We start from the raw sequence: 25,976 nt of genomic DNA, 5'->3' as shown, positions 1-25,976 counted from the left end.
AGCTGCCGCTGCTGTTCCAGCCCTGGGCTTCCCATGCGCAGAGCTGTGCTGATTCTGCTCAGCCTTGGTCGGCAGCAGCATCCCCTTGCTGTCCTGGTTGCGTGGGACTTCGTGTTTGCAAAGCCCTGAGAGGTCACCGGATGCAAGGGTTCAACGGCAACTTGTTAATATTCGTTAACACGCCAAGTGCTGTTTTCGCAGTGGTCCCCAAATGCATTCAGTTCCCCACCCCCATAATATTTCCGCGTATTTTCAATGGCTTAAATGAAGCACTTAAAAGCTGGCGTGTTGGCCGAGCTGCTGAGAACACGGCTATAATTGTGTGGCCCTTGATGGTTTTTAGCGCCACGTCCTTTCCTTTTTCATTCCTCTTGAATTTCTAATTGTGGTTACACTGGCGTTCTCCCCTCCCCATCCACGAGACACATCTCGGGGAGGAGGAAACAGAGCAATTAGGAGGAATTCCCACAGCCCAGTTCGTTTCGGACCTTTCCTGCCTGCCTAGGTTTTTGGATACCCTCTTCTCCTCTGTAACATTGGCGCATCCCCCAGAGATGAACACACCCCATGCCTGTGAATTAGGACAGTGCTACTATCCCCATTGGAACAGATGGGGAAACTCAGGTTTGGGGTCTGTCTACACTGCAGCCAGAGGTGTGACACTGCAGCACGTGTAGACACACCTGAGCTAGCTCGCTCCAATAACGGTGAAGCTCAGGCTGTAGGAGCCCAGCCGGGACCCCTGGGTCTGTACTCGAGTGGCAGTCCCGTGCTGCCATGGCTTCACTGCTATTGGATCAAACTAAGCTTGGGTATGTCCTCGCATGCTGCAGTCACTCCTCTGACTGCGACATAGACATCTCCACGGAGAGACTAAAGACCAGGTAGTGAAGTGCTCAGCCCCCGCAGTCTGATTATCCAGAGAGCTCAGTTCCCATTTAGTCCTCTCAGCCACGGCCAGATTTTCAAAGGTGGTCAGCAGCACCCAGCAGCTCCCGTAGGGACATGTAGGGCCAGATTTTCAAGTGTCACCTGTTTTGGCCCAAGGAGTTGGTGGCGGGGCTGAGGATTGAACCTAGGTCTGCTCTGCTGTCTTTCAGTCGGAGGGTCTTAACCTCTAGACCAGACTTCTTTCCTTGTGAGCCGAGGTCTGGAGTTCTGTGTTCAGGTCTAAGCCCCACAGGGCTAGCGAGCTAGAGGGAATTTGAAGTAGAGCAGTGAAAGTGGTGCTCGGGTTGGAGGGGACTGATTTTTGGAGCAAGAATTCAATAGGTGTAGAGTGTGCCAGGGTGAGGGGAAGTTGGTAACTCTCTATGGGCAGACATGGACACCAAGGGTAGAGGGTCTTGTCTACGTGATGGCCATAACTAGGAAGGATGGGATGAGATGAACGATAGGAAGACCGAGTCTGAATATCTGTTTGGCTGTGCAACGGGCTGTCCCGGGAAGTGAAGAGACACCTGTCATTGGGTTATTTAGCACACAGTCTAGCACAGCCCTGGAGAAGCAACCTAGAGCAAGAGACTGTCCTGCACTAGGCACAGACAGAATGAAATGGGTTGCATGTGTGGGTGCAGGGGGAGGGTCCCCCCATTCTTCTGATCTATGCGTGGAAGTGAGGGCTGGACGGGTGGTATATGTGTCCCCTCCCAGCTGGTGGTGAGGAATCCACAGAAGTTTGAGGCTGCATTAGCTTTTCCAGGTTCCCACTCTGCACAATGAAATCTCCCTTTGCGGGGGCAGCTGAGGGGTCCCTGGCAGCATGGCTCTATGGAAGCTGGAGAGGGGCAAGGGGGCCCTAGAACTTGGGGGCAGGGGGAGTCCCACAAGGCCCCTAGCCCAAGGGATAACGATCCTGCTGATTCTATGCCCTCATGTTACATCAGAAAAGAGTTTGAGGCTCCTCCTCCCATCTAGCCACAAAGAAAGGGAGGGTGGTTGAAAACTTGTGCTCCAGCAGATCTCTGGGGTCTGAGATCCCCACTATTTGCGCTCTCCGAGAGAAGAAATTTGGGCGAGGCTCACAGAGCTCCCCTCCAGCAATTCCGCCTTGCTCCCCTCCTACCACAATTTGATCCACTGACCGGGCGCCTGTGCCATCCTATTAACTCTGCCCAGATTGGCATGTTGAGCCCATGTCCCACCCCTGTATTCCCTTCCCAGGACACCAGAATGTGGACCCTCTGCTGAGGACAACCCTCCCGCCACTTTCTCTGGGCATCCTGGGTCCAGCAACCTCGTTGCTGGGAAGACTGACCTCGTTTGGTTTGTTGTTTTTTGTTAAATGCGCCGCTACCTTGCTCCTGGCCTTGGGAAGCGAAACGGCAAGGTCTCCTCAAAGACGGGTCCCTCCGGCAGCCTGGGAAATTGCTGTCAGATGTCTCCTTGGTGCGTGAGGGGGGGTGGAACAGACTTCTTGTGCTCCCAACATTTGTGTCGCATTAGAGTACCGTATGGAACGTGGGAGATGGGCCCCTTCCCCTCGGGGCTCTCTCAAAACACAGGGCCGCCTTTGAAGAAACCCTCTTGTTTGGAGCTGTCTTTAGAAGATTTCCAAAGGGACTGGCTGTCCCTTTCGGGTGGGAAGTTACCTCGTTTGGCCTCTCCTTGTTACGGGGTCACAGCAGGTCTGGGGTTGTTTATACTGGCCAGCGACTGACTGCTCCAATCTCACTTTGAAGTGGGGCCTTTTTGTTGCCAGGGAAAGTGAATTGGAAAGGCAGCTCCAAAGCGAAACAAAGGCTATGTCTATCTTACCGGCGCCGCTGCAGCTACACCAGCCTAGCACTGCAGTGAAGACACTTACTGCAGTGACAGAAAGGGTTTTTCCATTGATGTAGTTAATCCACCTTTCCCAGAGGCTGCGTAGCTAGGTCGGCGGAAGAACTCTTCCATCAACCTAGCTGAGTCTGCGCTGGGGGCGGGGGCGTTGGTCAACGTAAGTGCATCACTCTGGGCATAAAAATGTTTACAGCTCTGAGCAGTGTAGCTAGGTCGAGCTAATATTTAGGTGTAGACCGGGGCTAAGAACTAGGGCACAGTGGGAATTAGTGAGGAGAGAAATTGCTGCACAATCCCAGGTCAAATCGAGCCCTACGCTATTAGCCAGAGGATACAAAGGCTGGCTCATAACTGGGCCTCAGGAGGCCGAGGCTTCGCTCTGCCACAGACTTCACGTGGAAGGCCTGGTCTACACTAGAAAACTAGGTCGGCCCAACTGCGTTGCCAACGGGTGTGAAAACTTCTCACACCCCCTGAGCGATGTAGGTATGCCGACCTAGCTGCTTATATAACCAGTACTAGGTCAACGGAATAATTCTTCCAAGCTACCATCTCTTGGGGAGGTGGATTACCTCTGCTGATGGGAGGAATTCTCCCATTGGTGTAGCGAGTGTCTACACTGAAACACTCTGCTGCTGTGGTGTTTTTAAATGTGGACAAGGCCTCTGTCTCCTCCCCGCTCCAGGCTTCAGTATTGCTGATGCGAAATGGGGGTGAGAATCCTGACCTCACAGGGAGCGGCGTGAGGATGGCGTTCAGGAAGCACTCAATGGAGTGGTCGTGCAGGCCAAAGACGTACCAAGATGGAAGGAAAGATGGTTCCACTGTAGGTGAAATGGGCTTAGTCATCTCACTTGCTCTGGCACTAATAGGCCCTCACCTTGGCAGAGAGGCTTGAGGGTGAACGAGCCATGAGATGGGATGGTTCTTTCGCCCCCTCGAAGAGACAGTGCGGGGGAAATGTGCCCTGCCAAGAAATTTTCAGGGCGCTCGGCCTGGCTCTAAATCCACACGTGGAATGAAACTGGTTTTCATTATTTCTCTGATCAGGGTTAATCTCTGTGTTGAGACCCTCAGGATTTGGCCCTTCCAGGAGATAGCACTCGGCATGTGGAGATTGTGTTTCAGTTACAGAGTATTGCTGCAAGCTAAGTCGCGCGGAGATCGTCTACATACTGAGCGGCACCCCTTGAACCGGTTTAGTTAAATGGCACAAACACCCATGTGGACACTCTTATTTCAGCTTAATCCAGGCTTATTTTGATTCATTTTAGGACCAGGTTGGAACTAAATCCAAGTAAGATCGTCCCGTGCAGAGGTGTTGCATTGGTTTAACTAGACCAGAGCAGATTTGTGTGTAGACGAGACCTCAGCCTCGGAACTCCCTCGTGAGCATTGTTATCCCTGGTTCACGTATTAAATGTTAGAGGTTAAAGGAGGAGTCATCGTCAGCGCTGGTGTTAGACTCAGTGCCCGAGTCCTGATGCCAGCAGCGTTCCCCCGTTGTTGCCTGCGTTGGCAATTCTCAGTTGCTCTCTCCCTGTGAGGGACAATCCCCGGGTGAGGCTAGGACAGGGCGCTTCAGCGAAGCCAACCATGTGCTCAGCCCACTGGAACAACACTGCTAGCGAAAGAGAAAATGGGCCAGTCCTCGGGGGGATGCTAAGCTGGAGGCGCCTTTGCAGTGCTTCCTTTGTCTGGGCAGGGGGGGCATTCGTACTCTTATCCTCCTCTCGGAGTGGCCGCAAGAAACACAATATGGAGATTAAGGGGGAAGAAAACTGTCTGCCTCAGAGACCATGTTAGGTCACAAAACCCCCTTGTGTGGAAACCCTGGGCTGTTTCTGTTTGACTGTCGGAGAAGCTGTGGGGATTACAGCGCTGGATGGGCAGGACTTCAGGCCGGGGGGCCTAGGCCTCCTCTTGTTTGTTTTCCAGACTGTATTTGGTTGACTCCAGATGTGCCCTCCCCACCATATGTCCCGGCAGTCAGATACGTGCAGAGGTGGAAAAGCCCCAGGAGACTCCCTCAGTCCAACTCCCACAGACCCGGGCAGGATTGCTGCTTACCGTGTATTCTTCAGAGAGAGCCGTGGAGAATTCATGTGTGTATGTGCGCATAGAGACAAATGATGGTGATTTACTTTTATGTGTTAATTGCTGACAGACAGCATGGTCCACTGCTGTCCATGCTCTCAGGAGCTTACAACCTAATTACAATCAGATCAAATCCCGATTATCCAGCAAGCCATCCTCTTATCTTTTAGTTATCTCCTCTCTCATCATGTCTTATCCCTTAGCTTGTGCCCATCATCATAGTATCTAGGCTCCTTAAATAAACAGTGAAACAAAGTCAGGTTCGTGGGAGTTGCAGGCCAGTTAGGGTCTGTCTACGCCACATGATAAACTGGGGTCTGTGGGACCCAAGCTTGTGGACTCAGTGTTTCCAAGCCCAGGCTGGAGCGTCCACACTGTGTCGTAAACCTGGTGGTACAGTTGCTGGACCTGGGTCTCACACCTGTGCTAATACATCCATATTGTGCCATGCAGACCTTCTGACTCAGGTCTGCAGCTTGACTTGCATCCACACTGCAAAATGACAGGGCTTGGAACCGAGTCTCAGCTGGTCTCGGGCTCAGATCCACTCGCTGCCCACACCCCAGTGGGTCCTAGGACTTGGACCTGAGTGCTTGCTGACCAGAGTCAGACAGATTTGCATGTAGATGGTAGGAGGGGTTGGTCTCAAACCTAAACCCAGATTTACAATACAGTGTATACATAAAAAGAAAAGGAGGACTCGTGGCACCTTAGAGACTAACAAATCTATTTGAGCATAAGCTTTCGTGAGTGCATCCCGTGAAGTGAGCTGTAGCTCATGGAAGCTTATGCTCAAATAAATTTGTTAGTCTCTAAGGTGCCACAAGTCTTCCTTTTCTTTTTGCGGATACAGACTAACATGGCTGCTACTCGGAAACCTGTATACATAAAGTAAAGGTATGAGGGGACATAAGTTTTCAAGTGCATAGAAGGTTGTTAAAAGGAGGAGGGAGAAAAATTGTTCTCCTCAACCTCTGACGACAGGACAAGAAGCAGTGGGCTTAAATTGCAGCAAGGGTGGTTTAGGTTGGACATTAGGAAAAATTTCCTAACTGTCAGGGTGGTAAAGCATTGGAATAAATTGCCTAGGGAGGTTGTGGAATCTCCATCATTGGAGGTATTTAAGAGCAGGTTAGACAAACACCTGTCGGGGATGGTCAAGATAATACTTAGTCCTGCCGTCAGTGCAGGGGACTGGACTAGACGACCTCTCGAGGTCCCTTCCAGTCCTAAGATTCTCTGGTTCCATGACTACACAGCAGTAAAACACCCACAGCTAGCCTGTGTCAGCTGACATGGGCTTTGGAGCTATAAAATTGCAGTGTAGACCCCGCAGGGTCCCAGAGCTTGGGCTCCAGCTTAAGCTTGAACGTTTCTACTGCAGTTTTATAGCCTTGCAATCTGAGCCCCACAAGCCCGTCAGCTGACACTGGTTAGTCACGCGGGTTTATTGCAGTGTAGACATACCCTTAGGGTCTCATCTGAATGACATGCCCTCATATAATGGAGTTCTGGCCCAATGAGGTCCCCTTTTCTTTCCTGGTAGCAGAGCTGAGGGTTACTATTTTACATGCTCCAGAGCTACATAGAACTAAGCTCTACTTTGGGGAGAGAATTTCTCTGTATCTCTGGAGGACGTGGCCCTTTCAGGTTTATTTTTACCATCTGTACAGTAACATCTAGAGGCACAATCAGGATCAGGGCCCAGTTGTGTCAGGCACTGTAAATCATAACAGGGGACAGTCTCTGCTTCCAAAAATTTACACTCTAAACAGCCATAGGGTGGGAGGGAAAACAGAGGCATCAAGTGAAATGACTTGCCCAGGGTCACCCAGTGGGTCAGTGGCAGAACTCCGATCTCCTGACTCCCACTCCAGTGCCCTGTCGACTTGATTATGCTTAAGCTCCATCTACACTATGAACTAGAGGTGTGATTTCCCTGGTCGTGTACACACCTGCAACTGATGGTTTTGTAAGTGGCATGGCTAAGCCGTGCTGCCGATGGTGCTATTCAGGCTACCTACTGCGGCGATGCGGCTGTTTATACTTGCGCTAGCTGGGGGTATGCAAGTGCTGGTGTATGTACACGAGCAGGGGAGTCACACCCCTAGCTTGTAGTGTAAACGGCATCTTAGCAGGAGTGCTTTACAAGCATGCACAGCAGTTGTTTCCACTGCAGCTAACCTACAGTACACAGGGGGCTTCAGCTACCCAAACCCTTCACTGTAAGGCCTGCAAATATTAAATACAAAATGTAAGACTCAAGGCACTGGTTGAGGTCAGTGGGGTCCATTGGAGAAGAGAACTAATTACTCTCGGTGTTCCAGATTCTGTTGTGTGGCTGTGGAGTGTCATTCCATGTGGGAGCAGGAGCGATTTCTGTTTCCCCTCGTGGACAGCGCCCTGGAAAAGAGAGCACTTGCATCAAAGACTCCGCTAGATTCCAAGCCGTTGATCTCCCTGTACCAGATTCAACCCTCCTGCGGACATTGATTTCGCTAGGCTTGTGCCTGTTTGTGCTCACAGTGGATCGGGCCCTCTACCTCGGTTTCCCCAGCTGTAAATTGGGGAGAAGGATATAGTAGTGGGAGGGTTCTGTCACTTTAAGGATGGGCTTAGATATTTTACTGACCAAGTGTGGATGGCCAAGTCAGGGCTTATATTGGTGTTTATAAGAAGCAGCACTTAAATTATCAGCTGTTTGGGGCGGGGGCCGTCTTTGTTCTGTGTTTGTACAGTGTTCCTAAAATGCTACGATGATAGAAATAATAATAGATGAGATTCTTTGCATTCTTGATCATTTTGAGCTTGCAGTCCATAGTGCATCTGCTCCTTAGAATAAGGGTTTGCCGGACAAGAGGCTATAAAAATGATTGATTAAAGGGAAATGATCAGCTTCATATTTTTAAATTCATTTTTAAAAATGTCCATTTATTCCCCTTTAAAATTTGAACGTCCCGAAATCTTGTTTTAAAATTTCCACGCCAAAGGATTTTTAACAAGGTTGGTTTTCCTCTTCCCCTGGTGGATGTTTATAAGGGTCTTTGAAGTTAGTTGGTTTGTACCTTGCTAACTGATTGCACATGAAAAAATAGTGAAATCGACTGCGCAAAGGGCTGTCGGGCACAGTCAGCAAATTGCAAAAACAAAATAGAAAAGAATTTAAGCTTTTAGTTAGAGAGATCTAAGGTGTTGCTTGTACCAAGAAGAAGTACACCGCTTCCAGACAGTTCATTTCATTTCATTTCATTGAAGCGCTGTTGGTATTGGAAAGCTATACGTGCGTTCCTGAAGCGTACTGAAGAGAGAGACAAACCCTCAGATCTCTGTTCCTTTAAAGTTGAAATCTGAGCCCCTTTCAAGTTGAAGTCAGAGCCTCAGCTAGCTTAGATCAGCAGAGATCCACCAGTGTTAGTGGAGATTTGCTGATTTATGCCAGGTTTGTGTGTGTTTAACCTTATACGGTCTTGTTATATATGTCAGAATATCCCGAAACCTTTATGACCTAAACTTGTGGCACCTACTCGGACAGAACTCCCACTGAACTCAGCAGGCGTTTTGCCAGCAGGACTGAGCTTGAACGACTTCTCAGGCAGGAAAGTCTCTTGACTAGCTGGGAGTGGCCCGTATTCCATTATGCAGCTTTTTTCTGTAGTCAGCAATATGCTTATCTGTAGTTTAGAAACCAGCCTGAACTCAAGTGGAGTGTCTGCCGACCGCAATCAGCCTTCAGACAGTTTCCACCTAGATCTACTCAGGCTTCATAAAAATGCACATGCTGTAGATGTTTGCCCTGTGCCTGTAGCTAGTGGGCTGGGGAGGGTACAGTGACACTAGCATTCTTTCCCTGACCCCGCTTGTAGGAGTCCGCTGTCTTAATGCTGATCAATTTCTTAAGGATTAAGTGTACAGACATGCCCCATACTTTGAAACCTCTGCAAGGATTTTCCTGTTCTATGCTGGGATCCAGCCTGGTATGCCCACACCATCGTCTCTACATGGCAGAGGGCTGGATTAAGGAAGGCTCGGGAATCCTGGCATCCGGGGCAGTGAGTCAGAGGGGTAATCAGCAGCGCAGCACCCGAGATCGCCTGTTTAGGAAGAGGATCAAGGTGAGGCTCCATCAACAGGAGTGCTGGGAGAGGTAGATCTGCTCCAGGGGTAGGAAAAATCTGTCCAGGTAAAAGGGAAGGTGGTTTGAATCACTGGGGGAATAGGCCTTGTTTAGCCTTAATTCAGCCCAGGGCATTACATCGCCCCCATTTTAACAGTAATTCCTAGGAGTCACTTCTGGGATTTGTATGCTCCCCATAACATGAGCACTTGCCAAACAGAGGGCCCAGCCTAGAGACTTTTGATGCCAAATCCGTGTAGCTCATTGATAACTCACAGCAATAGTGGCTGCTGTGCTGGGGCAATACAGCAACAGAGATACCGGTTTGGATTGTCACTAGAGCCATCAGAATTGTTTTGTCAGAAAGTTTTTTCTTTTGGGGGCGGAGGCAGGAATATTCCTTTTTGAACAAGACAGAATTTTCCGCAGGGGGGAAAAAAAGTTATTTTGTTGAAAGGACAAATTTCATTTTGATTCGATTCAAAATTAAATGTTTTCAGTATGGGTTTCTCTCCCCCTTTTTACTCCAGCGGAAAAAAGGGAGAAGAAAATGTTCAATTTGAATGTAAATGATTGGGGTGGGGGCGTTATTTCATTTACATGAAAAATAACACAAACTTCCTCGGCAAATTTTGAGTGGAATGAACTGTTTTTAGTTTCTTTGGAAATGTTTTGGGGAAAATCAGTCTATTAACAGGGATATGTTTGCCTTTCAGTAGGGATCCATCCAGCTGGTTTTACACTACCACCTATCACCATTGTATTTGAGCACCTTCCGTACACAATCAACAGTAGTCCTTATAACACTCTCCTTAGTGCAGTGGTTTTCAACCTGTGATCCGCGGGGATCCGCAGACTATGCCTAAGGTTTCCAAAGGGGCCCCACCTCCATTTGAAAATGTTTAGGGGTCCGCAAATGAAAAAAGGTTGAAAACTGCTGCACTAGTGGACTTCATGAAATCGGACACTTTTCCCTTTTGGGGGTAAAAAGCTCTGCTTGAGGTATTTGATTTGCTTGTTTGTTACTGGTGTCTACTTTTTTATTTACTGGGGGGCAGTGTGTGGGTGGCATCAGTGTTGCAAATGTCGTTTGTGCTGTGTTGGAAAAGCTTTCTCAAAGGAAAAGAGGACTAGTGGCACCTGAGAGACTAACCAGTTTATTTGAGCATAAGCTTTCGTGAGCTACAGCTCACCTCATCGGATGCATCTCAAAGGAGAAACTCCTCAACTCCTTGCAGGATCACATAGGAAGTTATTGTACTTCTGAGCAGATGGGTCCTCTCTGGTTTGTCCCCCAGCCGATTCAGCACTGCTCCCTACAGTACATTAATCTGGTGTTCCAACTACTGCGTTTGACGGTGGCCATATAAAAATTCTTGTCCCCAAGTGCTGGTAAACACACCACTTTGGGAGATGGGGCACTCTAGCCCCCACTGCTTTTTTTCCAATAAGGGTTGTTATATTTTTAGCATTCAGGAAGCTCTCCTGTTATCAGCAAACTTCTAAAAATATCAGCTCGCATCCCACCTCTCCAGCCCCTAACTTCCTTTCAGCCTTGGTTAAATGTGCCACGAAGTGGATTAAAAATAGCACCAAGGGGCAAGGGAATGTTGGGTCATGAAAATAGCATTCTCCAGTCTGCAGATCTCCTAAGGGGCCTATTCTCCTCCATCGTTAATGCTGAGATGTAAGGGTTGCGTGTGAAATCAGTGCTTATCGCATGACAGGCAGATGCTAGGGGAGGGGCACCATAGATAAAGTTCGGGGTTGTCTGCATGCAAATTTGCACCAGGTGAGGCCTTGTCTGCACACACACACAAGTAGCATCAGTTTAACTTTTATTGCTGTTTAAAGTGGTTTACTCAAACTGGTGCAAAACCCTGTGTAGACGCTGTTAATTTGGTTTAGCTTAAACCCATCCCTAATTGATCTAAGTGACGTTGGTAGAAGCGAGGTTAAACTGACACAGCTCAGCCCAGAGACAAAGAATGGAAGCTATACATCTGCATGAAGAGGTGAAATCGATCCCCTTGTATTAGCATGCATTTCGCCCCCCAAATTGGGCTTGTAAATTACAGTTAGCGGGCACACTAACCAAAGGCTCTGCTTCTTGGAATTGCTGTGGGGATTGCGTGATGCTTTCTGCAATAGGAGGGGTTATTACAGTGAGACTTGATATCCTGGGGGACTGTTTTGAGCCTCTGGAAAAATCCCCTTGTCGTTTCAATAGCAAAAGTTCATCCTCAACTTCCCCTCTGGAAACAGTGCATTTTAGCCTCCCTTGGGTAGAGGTGGCTGTATTCCAGTAATGAATGGGTGAGCTGTATGTCTATAGACAGTGGGTAATCCGTATGTATATGCACAATCTAGAAAGAGCTCTGGGTGCTTGCGCAATGGAAGCTGTGGTCCAGTAGGTAGGGACTGCCCTGGTTCATTTCCCACCTCTGCCACTGACTTCCTGTGTGGCCTTGGCCAGATCACTTAGCAGTGGCCACTAATTTTGAGTGCTTTCGCTTTTAAGTGCCCAACATGGGATACCTACAGCCTGGTTTTCAGAGGTGCCGACCACCCAGCGCTCCAGTTGAAGTCACTGGGAGCGGCAGGTGCTCAGCACCTCTGAAAATCAGGCTGCAAGTGTTGCAGATTGGGCCCCCCACAAAAAATCAAGCAGCCAGAATGAGTGGAAATGTAGGCTTTGGGGCTGTGCCTCAGTTTGCCCATCTGTAATGTGGAGACAATGACACTTACCAACTAAGGGTATAATGAGGGTTAATTGAGGTGAGCATTAAGAGTCGTTGTGGTGTTATAGAGCATGTCTGGGCATTACAATAATGCATGTATTGCTTTTCATCAGTAGATCGCAAACCACTCTGCAGAGCAGGTCAGTATTATCAGCCTTGTGTTTAGATGGGGAAACCGAGGCACGGAGCAGCGAAGTAACTTGCGCAAGGTCGTCTAGTAGGCCAGTGGCGGGAATAGAACCCTGGTCTTCTGAGTCATACACCAGTGATCTATCTGCTAGGCCATAGATCTCTCAGGAGATCTTGTTTCCATTCCTGACTCTGACTCCCTATGGAAAGTCACTTAATCTCTCCGTGCCTCAGTTGCCCATCTGTAAACTGGAGGTAAGAACGCTTACAAATGCTTTGAGGTCTGCTGACGAAAAGTGCCGTGTAAGTGCAGAGTATTATACGCTGCTTGCGTTGCCTTTATGGAGCTACCCTCCAACCACCTCTCCCGGAGACTGACTGTATAGCAGACTTAAAACGTCCTCTACCCAATATACTGCATCACCCTCAGGCTGTCTGTGTCCCTGCCCCAGGGCCAGCTGTGCAGGTACTGTGATTGATGTAGCTAGGAGGCCTGTGATGCTGGAATGCTGCATGCCGGTGCTCTGGGCTTGTGAGCTGACACTTGTTTATGCTGCTTCCACTTGCAATAAACCAGCCCACTCGGAGACTCCGCTGGCTTTCGTCTGGACTTTCACACATATCACACACAAGGCGCTGACCACAGCAGCAGAAACAGATTTCCCAGCTAGGTCTAGAGTTGAGGTCAAACCGAGCGCAGCCTCTTGACCTACATGCTCAAACCTCTCCCTTTTGTCCACGCTTTGATCAGAACTGCCGACCTTAGCCTGGAAGTTCACTCTGTACGGCCCGTTGGATTCTTCTGCCGAGGCTGCTAACAAAGGAGCCAGTTGGTACGGGCTCTGGTGGCGATTTTTGTGACATGGCCCCTGTCTATCAGGCACTGGGGCAGAGACCCTCCTAACTTGTTCCACATCAGTTGTAAATCTTCATTGTGAGCCCAATCCACCATCGCCCTGAAAGTAATCTAGTCACTTCCATTCAGTCGGTTTCACTCACCACCCCATGGAGAGTGGAGGTAAAGAGCAGACACTGGGGATTTGCAAGCCACCCTCCAGCCAGAGGTAGAAAAGCACTTGAAAAGAGTCCAGAGGGAGCCGCACCTGGCCTCTGAGAGATGGACTAGCTGACCCACAGTGATAGCTATTTCCGGTCTCTAACTTTTCCGATTCTGTGATAACGTTTCCCAGAGCTGAGTGACAGAGGCAGAGAGGGGAAAACAGACGGAGCAGAGGAAAAGGAAACAGAGAGGCAGAAAGAGATCCAAGCAGGTATCTTTCAGGGCTAGAATCAGTGAGGAAAGGAACAAAAGGAGCAAGGGAAGGTGAGTGAGGCTTGTGCCTTTTAAAGGGTTTGCTCGCTGGGATGGCCTAGCGAGGTATGCCCCTTGCTCCTGGGAAGATCCCAGTCAGACGCCCAGTCTTCATTAGATTTTTAACATTTCCCATTGTTGCTACCACAGGTGCATCTGGGAGCGCTAATGTAGACAAGGGACTGGCGTTTTAACCCATGTGCCATAGACTTGCTGGGAGCATGTTAGGGGCTTGTCCACACACAGAGTTGCACCTGTTTAGCCTAAACCAGTGTGGTTAAACTGATGCCAAATGCTGCGTGGATGCTCTGATTTCTGTTCAAACCCGGCTTGTTCCAGTCTAGATTAAGTCGATTGGAAATCTTTGTCAGGCAAGGTGAAATAAAGCGGAATAAGAGCATCCACAGGGGGGTTTGCACCGGTTTAACAGAACCAGTGCAAGTTTACAGGCAGCCAAGGCCTCAGGTGACACTATGATTAAAAAGCTGGCGTCCGCTCTACTCCAGCACGCCCATTATTGGTACCACTCAGGTGGTGCTTTGGCCTCCTGCTGACCCTCTATGGGGGAGGAGGAGCAGATTTCACCCTAAAAGAGGGATGGTCTGGGGGTGCCAGGGTGGCTACGTGGCTATTTACCCTCTGCTTTTCTCCATTCTCTCAGACAGGTTCGGAGGGCAACCCAGTTGATGGACCCAAAACAGGCCAAATGGAAGAAGGGCCAATTAACTATGTTGAAGAAAGAAGGTTGAACGAAGGAAGCGGGCCCAGCCTGGTGAATGGGGGGAGCCAGCAGGCTGGGGGAAGTGCCCTGCTAATGGAAACGGACGACTGGCTTGCCAGCCAGCCTGTCACCCGGCACTCCAGCGAGAAAGCCAAATGGGAGAGCGCTCCGGCCCCGGGCCGGGGGGACGCCGCCAACGATGCAAACCTGGAGGACGCTCGGAACCTGGTGGCCTTCTCCGCCGTGGCCGAGGCCATGTCTTCCTATGGAATGCCAGCTGCCGGGTCCCCGTCGCTGCTGAGCACGCAGCTGTATGAGAAATTCAACTTGGAGATGAGCCGGGGAGGGGCGGGCAACCCAGGGCTCCCCCAGCCCGACAGCGTCCCCGGAGGCGAGGATCTGAACGCCCTGAAGGCTGCCCTCACCCTGGCCAAGCATGGCATGAAGCCCCCCAACTGCAACTGTGACGGCCCCGAGTGTCCCGACTACCTGGAGTGGCTGGAGCAGAAGATCAAGTCGGCCCTTGGGGAGGGGCAGACCTGCCCATCCCAACATCTCAGCGACGCCCACCACCAGCCCTTAGACAAAGGTGCTACTCCCAATCAGGTGCCTGCCGTGGTGGAGACGCTTAAGCCATGCCCTTCAGATGGCCTCCCCTTTTCCCAAAGTGCACTGAACATTGCCAAGGAGAAGAACATTAGCCTCCAGACAGCCATCGCCATAGAAGCCCTCACCCAGCTGTCATCCGCTCTCCCGCCGCCGGCCAGGGTGACTCCAGCCACTCCTGGCAGCCCCCTGCCATCTGTGTCGTTCGCCTCCAAGGAGCAGCTGGTCTGTTCATCCCCCTTCAGCCCAGACGAACCCCCGGTGCTACCCTCATCCAGCAACGAACAGTACCAGAGCCAGAACGCACAACCCTACAGTGGACACAGTGTGCTCCAGACGTCTCGGGCCCTGAGGCAGTCCTCTTGGCAGCCGGCGGACCCCCAGTATATCCTCGAACCCAGCACCCCCCGGGAGCCTGCGGGCCTCTTCCCCAATTTCACCTCCACCCCCCAGAAACTGGAATTTTCTGAGCCGTGGGATGAAGAACCCAAGCCGAAAAACAACTTGTGGATGCTGAGCTCCGACCTGCCCGCCTCCTTGGTGAGTGACCCGATGGCTGAGCTGGAGCAGCTGCTGGGCAGCGCCAATGATTACATCAAGTCGGTGTTTAAGAGGCCTGAAGCAATGCCCAACAAGGTCAAAGCCGTCAAGCCGAAGCAAGAGCCGCTGGTCCCGGCTCTGAAGAAGGAAGCCGGGGGTGGTCATCCCAAGCTGGCCCCCAGCCAGCACTTGTCACAGCTGCTGCAAGAAACGGACTTCCATAAGAAGACCCAAATGGTGCTGCAGCAGCACCTCCATCATAAGCGCAATCTCTTCCTGGACCAGAACCTGGCCCAGCCGGGCCCACAGGACCAGCTGCCCAACTGGTGGGCTCCCGGCTCTCAGGCCCTGCTTCCGAAGCCATCTGAAAAGCAGGCCAAAGAGAAGAAGAAGAAAATTCAGCCCGACAAACCCTCCCAAGTCAAGCCACTCCGGAAGCAAGTCCAGATCAAGAAGTCCAAGCAGAAGGATTCACAACCACTGTTCCTGCCCCTGAGGCAAATTAGCTTGGAAGGATTTCACTCAGCTGCCGCCACTCAGCTCCCGACGGAAGAGATGCAGACTGAGCAGCCTCTCCCCGGCACCCCTGTCAAGCTCCCGCCTCTTGCACTATTCACACCCAGCTCCGCTGCACGGTCTCAGCTGCAAAAGCAGCTGGACGACAGAAGCCAGGCTCCCAACACTCAGGAAACAGGCGCTCTCAGCCAAGGGAGCCCAGAGGAAAACCTCCAGCATCACCTTCACCAGAACTTTGCGTGCCGCCCTGCCCCGCCCGGCACTCCCGTCTCCAGCTATGCGCCTTGCTGCTCTGCTGTTCCCTCCGGCGACAGGCAGGACCAAGCTCCCCACAAGCCCTTAAACCTGCCGGCCCCGCTGCCGGCCCAGAACTCACTCATGGTGGATGACAAGCTGGAGGAGCTGATCCGGCAGTTCGAGGCGGAGTTTGGGGAAAATTTCAGCCTGCAGAATTCTGACCTCCCGGCTCCGCTCGCTGATGGTCCGCCCTCCCAGCCTCTCTCCCACCAGTCGTCTTCTCTGAGCCACTCTCCAGAACTGCCAGGGGGCTCAGATTCAACCCTCCAAGTGCCGGCTGCCGAAGATGGAGTGCCGCCCCTGGCCGAAGCTCCCGAAGTGGGATCCAAAGGCTTTTCGCTGTCGCCCGGGATGGGGCAGCATTTTGAGAACCCCTTTGCAGCTAGGTCCCCCAAGCAGATTAAAATCGAATCTTCTGGTGCTATCACCGTGGTGTCAACCACCTGCTTTTACTCCGAGGAAAACCAAAACGCGGATGCCGCTTACCTGGATGGGACCCCGACCAAGAACGACGTGCCGTTCACGCCAACCCTCAGTGGATTTTTGGAATCTCCTTTGAAATACCTGGATACGCCAACGAAAAGTTTATTGGACACCCCAGCCAAGCGGGCTCAAGCGGAATTCCCCACTTGCGACTGCGTGGGTAAGTGAAGCTGCTTCTCCATGGCTTACAAGGGCCTGATTCGGGATCTGCTAGGCTGTGGGGGGGGGTTTGAGCTAAATAAAGACTGCAGAAGGGGTGGGTGTGTGTGTGTTCACCCCTGTACAGAGAGCCCACGTGAGGCCCTTTGCACCACTCCTTTGAGGATTAATTGGATTGGAGTGGTACGTAGGGTCTTGTGTTGATGCTCTGCACAAAGGATGAATTTCACTCTGATGCGAAAAATAAGTGAACAGGTTTGCAATACAGGAGGAAATATACAAGGAGTTGAGCATCTTTGTAAGTATCCTGGACAAAATAAAGCTGGGAAGTGATGATCAGGGATTGTTTTCCCAATCAGGATTTGTGGGATATGCTGGAATCCATTGCAATTATTTTAAGGTGAACTGCAAAAAAAAATTGAACTGTGGGGGGAGGGGAGGAGGGGGAAGTGCGTGTGTGAGCTCACTGCTAAAGATTCCACATCAGTAGCAGAATAGGTATGAGAGAGAGAGAGATGTGCCGTCTATCTTGAATGGTTCAGTGGTTCTCAGCCCGTGGGCCACTTGTGGCCCAATCAGCACACAGCTGCGGCCCATGTGACATCTCAGGGCCATATAGGTAGTACTGGATGCAGCCCACAATGGTAAACAGGTTGAGAACCATGGACAGATGCAACAAATGCTGCATCTTGGCAGGGGGTTAGACTAGATGACCCTGGCGGTCCCTTCTAACCTATGATTCTACATGCATATATTCCTAATGGTATATTACTAAAATCAAATTATATCTTTAAAAGGAAATCTCTATTTATGTTAATTATAATACCTCAGATTATGAAAACTGAAAGAATTTTTCAACTCATTTTATTATTCTATTCTAACATGTATATTGGGGTAATGCCCATTCAGGCCCTGCTGTGCCTGGTATTGTACAAACTTATAACAACTGCCAGTCCCTGCCTCAATGTGCTTGCATTTCAACTTTAATTTTTCTCCCATTTCTTTTTGCATTTTTGTTCTTCTGTCCTTATGGGTGGCGGAAGTTGAGCCATCGCCATGCCTCTGTTGATAGGCAGTTTTACTGTATGGATCTCCTTCACTGGTGTCAAGCTGCAGTGTTGGGGTTTCTAACGCTGTCAGGAATGTTTAAATTTCATCCCAACGAAAATGCCTGGTTTTGTTGAAATGGAGAATAAAGAAATCACAAAACAATTCTATTCGGAGAGGGGCCAAATTTTCAAAAACAGCCTCTAATATTTGGTGCCTCTGTTTTGAGTGTCAGATTTTAGGGACATACGTTAGCTTCTCAGCTGATGTAAATCGATACAGCACCACTGGAGTCAAGGGCACTACGCCAATTCCCACCAGGCCTTAGGGGCTGATTTTCAGAAGGACCGAGGTTTTGCAGCTCCCGTAGGGTATGTCTACATTGCAGCTGGGAGCCAGCCTCCAGGCCTGGACTGACAGACTTGCACTAGTTAGTGGGGCTCCTGGAGAGACTCAGGCTTTTGCCACCTCGCTCAGATCCAGGGGATTGCGAGGTAGAGCTGCCGCCCACACTGCTGTTTTTAGCGCACAATCCTAGGTAGCATGAATCAGTCTCCCCGGGAGAGGAGCCTCACACCTGGCTGCAGTAGAGACAGATGTCACTTAGAGATGTGGGTGCGCAGTCGCTCTGAAATCAGGCCCCTTTGAGTTGTTTCAAATGGAGCATCCAGAAACGGAGGTCCCTAGAATTAGAGGATCTTTTTGAAAGTTTTGGGGCTGTGCATTTTTGTGACTCTTTCCTGCGGCAGAGAAACCTATATTTTAGGGTATAAATCACTGGACCATGTCCCTGTAAAGATTTCAATTAAATCTCATTGAAATCGATTGAAAGACTCCTGTGGCCTTCGGATTAGGCCCTGTATGGGCATTTGCAACAGTGCTACCTGAACTCTTTTGTCACCCTACAAGGGGGATCCCTCGGGATCAGGGGCACGTTTGGGAAAGCTGTCTGTGTTGTACCTGCTCTGCGGACAAACCGCGATGCTCATTCTCCAGCCTGTCCTTCAGTCCAGGAGGAAGGAGGCTGGCTAGGGAGAGGTGGGTTCTCTGCATTTTCGGGGCCTTTTTCTGGCCCTTGTCCATTCACAAGTCCAGGCAGAGTTCCTTTGGGGGATGTACACTAACTCCTCCTCAGGGCAGTGGGTGCAGTTGGAGGTTCTCTGCATGGTGTCCCTCTCTGGATCCCTTGCTTTGACCCTGGATCATCATAGAATCCTAGGACTGGAAGGGACCTCGAGAGGTCATATAGTCCAGTCCCCTGCACTCATGACAGGACTAAGTATTATCTAGACCATCACTGACAGGTGTTTGTCTAACCTGCTCTTAAAAATCTCCAATGATGGAGATTCCACAACCTCCCTAGACAATTTATTCCAGTGCTGAACCACCCTGACAGGAAGTTTTTCCTAATGTCCAATCTAAACCTCCCTTGCTGCGATTTAAACCCATTGCTTCTTGTCCTATCCTCAGCGGTTAAAAAGAACAATTCTTCTCTCTCCTCCTTGAAACAACCTTTTATGTACTTGAAAACTGTTATCATGTCCCCTCTCAGTCTTCTCTTTTCCAGACTAAACAAATCCAATTTTTTCAGTCTTCCTTCATAGGTCATGTTTTCTAGACCTTTAATCATTTTTGTTGCTCTTCTCTGGACTCTCCCCAATTTGTCCACATCTTTCCTGAAACGTGGCGCCCAGAACTGGACACACTACTCCAGTTGAGGCCTAATCAGCGCAAAGTAGAGCAGAAGAATTTCTTCGTGTCTTGCTTACAACACTCCTGCTCATACATCTTCAGGCCCCATCCTTGTTTTTTAATTTTATGTCCCCTGTCCGCAGTTAAATTGGAGTCCTGTGGCCCCCTCCCTCACCGGAGAGGGTGGGCCTTCTTGTCTGATAGGCTCCGCCTACCCCCTGAGGCTTTAAATAGGCGGGGTGTTTTCACCAACGTTGTGCTCGCATAGAAAAGCTAAGGAAAGAATTTGGGGTGTATTGGAAACAACAGAGGGGCCACAAAAAGGAGACCCCATGTTTGATTGGGAGCTGGCTTCTGGCCAAACAAAAACTGAGCTTTTATGAGCAGTCGTCTATTTATTTATTGGCTTGTAAATTTAAAGCGGTGATTGTACCAAATGACACCAAAGAAATACAAAGAAACTCCCAGCATTTGTGGAGTTGGTTGAAACTTTCATCGTGTTTGAGTTTTGCCTCCAGTGCCAGGAAAGATTTGGCTTATTTTGGGCAGGAAAAGAAAGAAAGAAAAAGCAATTAAGTAGGAGTCGGGACTTGGTACTTTATTAGGTGTCTCTGCTGTTAGACTAATAAAATCAGACTCCTCTGTTTGTCACTTATTGATCTCTGTCTGGACGCCTGCAGCCCAGCTGAGATTTGCTTTCTCCTTTCCTTGGCATGGGGCCAGTTAGACATGATGGGAATAAAAATTAGGGCTGGGGAGGAGTGGGAAAGAAAAAACAACCCAACGGCAAACCCCTGCCTAACTAAGGAGCCTTCTCTGCTCACTAAAGCCCCAAAGAAAGTGCTGTTAACCAGACTGCAAGTTCCCTGCTTGGAGAGTGAGTTCTCTAGGCTCTCTGAGGTTGGCAAGCTCGTGCTGAGTTTTATCCAAAGCCCGTTGACGTTAATGGGAATCTGATTTCCATGGACTTTGGATCAGGATGCCCACTTTCTTCCCTGATTAGCAAACGTCCTAAGCCCTCCAGTCTCCCTAGAATCCCCAGAAGAGGTCCATTAATTCTCTTGGCCCAGCAAGTTCTCTGTGAGATCACAGTCTGAACAGGGTTCAGTTAATGGTACCAGCTGTTCCACCTTGGATAACCAGCTCTCTAAAGGGCTGATCCATACCCCATGGAATTCCAAGAAAAGATGCTGATTGTCTTCCCTGGCCCTAAATCTTCCAAACGTCTGCAGTCCTCTGAGATCAGTTGATCCTCTAGTTGCTTCCCAGTCATGGTGATGTCCCCTTTTCTCCCCAGTGCTAGAGCCAGTGTGGGAAACCCCATTGACTATTCCTTTAAAGCAGTGGTTTTCAAACTCTGGGTCACGACCCAGTATTGGCTTGCGGAATGTAAGGCACTGGGTCACGGTGGCTCTGGTCGGCACCGCTCACCGGGCCATTAAAAGTCTCATCAGCAGCGCTGCCCGGCTAAGGCAGGCTAGTCCCTACCTTTTTCCGACACCGTGCTGTGCCCTGGAAGCAGTCAGCAGCAGGTCTGGCTCCTAGGCAGGGGGGTCACGAGGCTCCGCGTGCTTCTTCCCCCCGCCCCGAGCACCGGCTCTGCATGCCCATTGGCCGGTTCCTGGCCAACGGGAGCTGGCGGGGAGGTGCCTGCGGGTGAGAGCTGCCCGGAGTCGCTTGTGTGCCTCCGCCTAGGAGCCAGACCTGCTGCTGGCCGCTTCCGGGGCACAGCGCAGTCTGTGGTGCCAGGCCAGGCAGGAAGCCTGCCTCTGCACCCCCATTGCGCCCCTGACCGGGAGCCACCTGAGGTAAGCCCACACCCCAACCCCGCACCCTAGCCCCGAGCCCCCTCAAACCTGGAGCCCCTTCCTGCACCCTAAGCCCCTCATCCCCACCCCTAGCCCAGAGCCCTGACCCCCTCCCGCACCTCAATCCCCTGCCCCAGCCCTGAGCCCCCTCATTCCCGGCCCCACCCCGCAGTCCTCACCCCCATACCCCAACCCTCTGCCCCAGCCCTGAGCCCCTTGCACACCCCAAACCCCTCATCCCCAGCTCCGTTGGGTCACGGGCATCAACAATTTTCTTCAACTCGGTGACCAGAAAAAAAAGTTTGAAAACCACTGCTTTAAAGTACAGCAGCCTCTGTTTTCATACGACTGGAGCATCCCTCCCATGAATTAGGGAGATCCTGCATGGTGACCCTAGGCAGTGCAGGCTGGAGAGCTAGAGAGGCAGAGAGAACCACAGGGTCTGCCTATGTCCGGCAGCCTCTATTACACCTCTCCCGCCCCCAGTGTTCATTCTAACCAAGCCCTGTCTCCACCAGTCCCAGCAGCACTATTCACAAAGCCATGAAGCAGGAGCAGATCCAGTTGAAGGTGGCAGGTGTACAAGTTACTGTGGTCTCCGTCTGAGCTGCAGAGTCCCACCCTGGTTAACAAATTGACTTAGCTGGAGAAATAATGATAATGTATGTAATTACTTGCTCTCCCATACCCTGACCACATGGCTTATGCTCATGGGTGCTGCCAAGATCCAAAGCTGTGGCATATGTATACTAGCCAGTCCTTGGGTTCTTCTGTCAGCTCTTTTCCCTCCAGCCCTTTGCCCTGTTTACTTTGGGCTAGAACCCCTGATCTGCTGCTCTAAAAGCTACAGCCTGCTCCCTCTGGAACTACAGGGGGATCTGTGAGCTCTGTAATAACAGTAGATCTCCAAGTGCTTTGCAGAGGGGGGGGTCGGTATTGTTTGCCCCATTTTACAGATGGGGAGAATGCAACCATAGCCCCCATGTTCAAATGCTGCACACTACTGTACCACCTGTACAAAATATGCCTTTTGAGCAGTGTTACTCAGACCTCAGTGGTTCAGGAGCCAAATTGGCAATCAGCATGACCCAGAAGAGCCAGAGTCATGTGAATTCATGGTTTCATTTACTATTTTTATACATTCTCACAGCAAAATGTCTGATCAGGTATTATTATTTTATCAACTATAGTTGGCTAATAACTTAGATTGGTTAATAATTAAATCACACAGTGTTTTAATGTGTTCTGCAAAGAGCCCCAAGAGACCCATTAAAGAGCCACTTGCATCTTGCAAGCCTCAGTCTGAGTGTCGCTGCTTTTGAGGTATCCTTTTAAAATGAACAGCATGCTGTTTACACATCAAGACTATAACGGGGTTCAAAAAAGAACTAGATAAGTTCACGGAGGACAGGTCCATGAATGGCTGTTGGCAGCAATGGTGTCCCGAGCCTCTGTTTGCCAGAAGCTGGGAATGGGCGATGGGATGGATCACTCAATGATTCCCTGTTCTGTTCATTCCCTCTGGGGCACCGGGCATTGGCCACTGTTGGAAGACAGGACACTGGGCTAGATGGACCTTTGGTCTGACCCAGTATGGCCGTTCTTATGTACTGGTCAGAAATATCATTGTGAGATATAGGTGACAATGCTGTGTGTGGAATTATGGATACTCACTGAAGTTATGCTTTGAGGTCTGGGATTAAAAGGTGTTTAAACCAGGCGTGTCAGGGGGAGTTGATAAACAGGTTTCCTCAAGACAAAGGAAAGAGGCCAACACCTCAAACCAGGTGTGGCCAGATTCAATGGGCTATTCATTTGTATCTGAGGTTGCAGGGAGAGAACATTTTACACGGTACAGTTGCATCAGGAAGCATTGCATTGGAAAGCTGTAATCAGTTGGAGTCACCCCCTGGAGGAGACTGAACCCCAAGGGAGCAAGGTAGTCCTTGAAACCAAGGCAGACTTTGAGGTATAAGGGCACACAGAAAGACTTTCCTTTATCCTGCACCTGACGAGACAAGGAAAACCAACTCCTTGGCCTCTGCAGGGATCCTGGCTGAAAGCGAGCCAGCCATTGCTGGGGTAGGAAAATTGGTGAGGAAACTACCTTGTGCAAAGGCTGTAGCTTCTTAAGTTCTCAGTCATTAGAAAATGTATTTTTACTTCTGTTTGTTTGTAACCCCTTTCTACCTGGTATCACTTAACCTATGCCCTTTTTGGTAATACACTTACTTTATTTTGGCTCTAAACCACCTCACGGCTGTGTTTGAAGGGAAGCGTGTGTTTACCCCAGTTACCGTAAAGAGCAGCGAACTTAATATCTGCTGTGAATGTACAGTGGTAGGGGCTGTGCATTGCAGAGAAACTTCCCTAAGGAGCTCGGGGGCTGGAGTTTACTGATTGTCACCTGCTGGGCTGGGAGAGCCTTGAGGAGTTTGCTGGTGAGGCAGACAGGCTGGGAGCTGACACAGTCCAATCTCCAGCAAAGCTCACTTTCGCTGAGGTGGGGAGGAAAGAAACACAGTGGCTCCCAGGTCTGGGTGTCCCCAACAGCATGTTACAGGGAAACTGAGGAAGGGAGCTCGGAAGTGACTTGCATTCCAGTGAGAGAGCTAGGAATGGGAACCTGGGTCTCCTGAATAGGTTAGGACACGCTGCCTCTCTAATAGTGTTAGAGCTTCTGTTCTGCTTGACCGTTCTGGTGTGGCAGCATTTTGCACCCATTTTGCCCTGGTATAACGACGACCCCAAGTGCAGAGCAGTGGAGAATCGGGGCTTAGCTCTTCCGGGGGCTGCTCCTACGAGAGTAACGTGCTGTGATGCTTTTTGGGAGGCTCCAGAACCGTAAATTACCTTGTTGCCCCTCTGCCTCGGTGAGAGAGAGGTTTGCTGATGCTAAACCTTGTGTCGGCTCCCTGACGCTCCATTGTGGTAGCCAGCGCCTCAGGACCCCGCCAGCCTGGAAGGTAACACTTGGTGCACTTCATGTCCTGAACCCCCTCCAGTTTCCCTGTAGCCCATAGCCCCTGTCCCAGGACACCCCCAGAAGTTACCAAGTCGGCTGTCTCCAAAGTGGCGGTGTGCACACTAGCCTGTTGGCTCAGCTGAGGATGCACTCTTTACTTCGATATTACAGCACTGGGATTGGCTTAGGGCAAAACAAAGAAGTTTATTAGTAGAGAGAGATCTTGTCAGTGATACGAAGCAAACCGAAATGGTTACAAATAAAACAAAAGTATAACATGCTGTCCAGTGACTAAAATTCACCTTTATCAGGCTACGATCTTCTGTCTAAAGCAGTTTTCTTACCTAACGTGACCTTTCAGCCAAGATCTAGATTTCATGGATGCGTAATACTGTCCCTTTCACCTCCTCAGTGATTAGCACAATGTCGTTTTGCTTCACCTTATATTTCCCCCCAAACTCACTGTTTGGACCCCAGAGCCAAGACAACCTCCTGTGGCGTTAGCCTCTGGTGTCTTCCTAGGCTGACTTCATGACCTGGCTTTTCCTGTTGACTTGCATACAAATTGGGCGTCCTTTGTGTTGATTTCACAATGCTTAATTTACATTAGAGGAAGGGCGATAATTCCTTTCCCTCCTGTTGGGAAGAAAACCTGTTTCTCCCTGTGTTAGGTTACAAACTTGAAAACATAATGTCAGTGAGTAAATATGATTCCTCATATAGTGTTAATACTAGGGTGACCAGACAGCAAGTGTGAAAAATCAGGACGGGGGTGGGGGGTAAAAGGAGCCTATATAAGAAAAAGACCCCAAAATTGGGACTGTCCCTATAAAAATCGGGACATCTGGTCACCCTAGTTAATACAGACATTTCACACTGATATCAGTGACCAGTAAGAACATAACAGCCATACTGCGTGAGACCCATGGTCCATCTAGCCCAGTATCCTGTCTTCTGACAGCAGCTAGTGCCAGGTGCTTCAGAGGTAATGAACAGATCAAGGCAATTTATCAAGTGATCCACTCCCGTTGTCCACTCCCAGCTTCTGGAAGTCAGAGGTTTAGGGACGTCCAGAGCATGGAGTTGCATCCCTGACCATCTTGGCTAATAGCCATAGACGGACCTATCCTCCCATGAACTAATCTAGTTCTTTTTTTAAACCCTGTGACAATGAGTTCCACAGGTTGACTGTGTGTAGTATGAAGTACTTCCTTTGCTTGTTTTAATTCTGCTGCCTATTAGTTTAATCAAATGACCCCTAGCTCTTGTGGTATGTGAAGAGGTAAATAACACTTGCCTATTTACTTTTCCCACACCATTCATGACATTATAGATCGCTATCATTTCCCCCATTAGTCATCTCTTCTCTAAGATGAACAATCCCAGTCTTTTAAATAAAGGAGTACTTGTGGCACCTTAGAGACTAACCAATTTATTTGAGCATAAGCTTTCGTGAGCTACAGCTCACTTCATCGGATGCATACTGTGGAAAGTGTAGAAGATCTTTTTATACACACAAAGCATGAAAAAATACCTCCCTCCACCCCACTCTCCTGCTGGTAATAGCTTATCTAAAGTGATCACTCTCCTTATTGTAAGGAGCCACAAGTACTCTAAGGTGCCACAAGTACTCCTTATTGTAAGGAGAGTGATCACTTTAGATAAACTATTACCAGCAGGAGAGTGGGGTGGGGGGAGGTATTTTTTCATGCTTTGTGTGTATAAAAAGATCTTCTACACTTTCCACAGTATGCATCCGATGAAGTGAGCTGTAGCTCACGAAAGCTTATGCTCAAATAAATTGGTTAGTCTCTAAGGTGCCACAAGTACTCCTTTTCTTTTTTCAAATACAGACTAACACGGCTGTTACTCTGAAACCAGTCTTTTAAATCTCTTCTTGTATGGAAGTTGTTCTATACTCCTAACCATTTTTTTCCTTCTCTGTACTTTTTCCAATTCTAATATATC

The 25,976-nt window shown here is 49.8% G+C and overlaps 1 protein-coding gene across 5 annotated transcripts in view; it reads left to right on the top strand.

The window, feature by feature from the left end:
* Positions 1-25,976, top strand: part of TET3 (tet methylcytosine dioxygenase 3) — a 158,517-nt gene that overhangs the window by 76,992 nt on the left and 55,549 nt on the right. For all 5 annotated transcript variants that reach the window (XM_074940006.1, XM_074940007.1, XM_074940009.1 and 2 more), the window contains one exon: positions 13,836-16,497. In XM_074940006.1, the coding sequence (XP_074796107.1) occupies positions 13,836-16,497 (2,662 nt within the window). The remainder of the gene's footprint in view (positions 1-13,835; positions 16,498-25,976) is intronic.

The sequence above is a fragment of the Natator depressus genome, chromosome 26 (assembly GCF_965152275.1).
Source record: "Natator depressus isolate rNatDep1 chromosome 26, rNatDep2.hap1, whole genome shotgun sequence".
In the NCBI taxonomy this organism is placed as follows: Eukaryota; Metazoa; Chordata; order Testudines; family Cheloniidae; genus Natator; species Natator depressus.
This window is presented reverse-complemented; position numbering and strand designations above follow the sequence as displayed.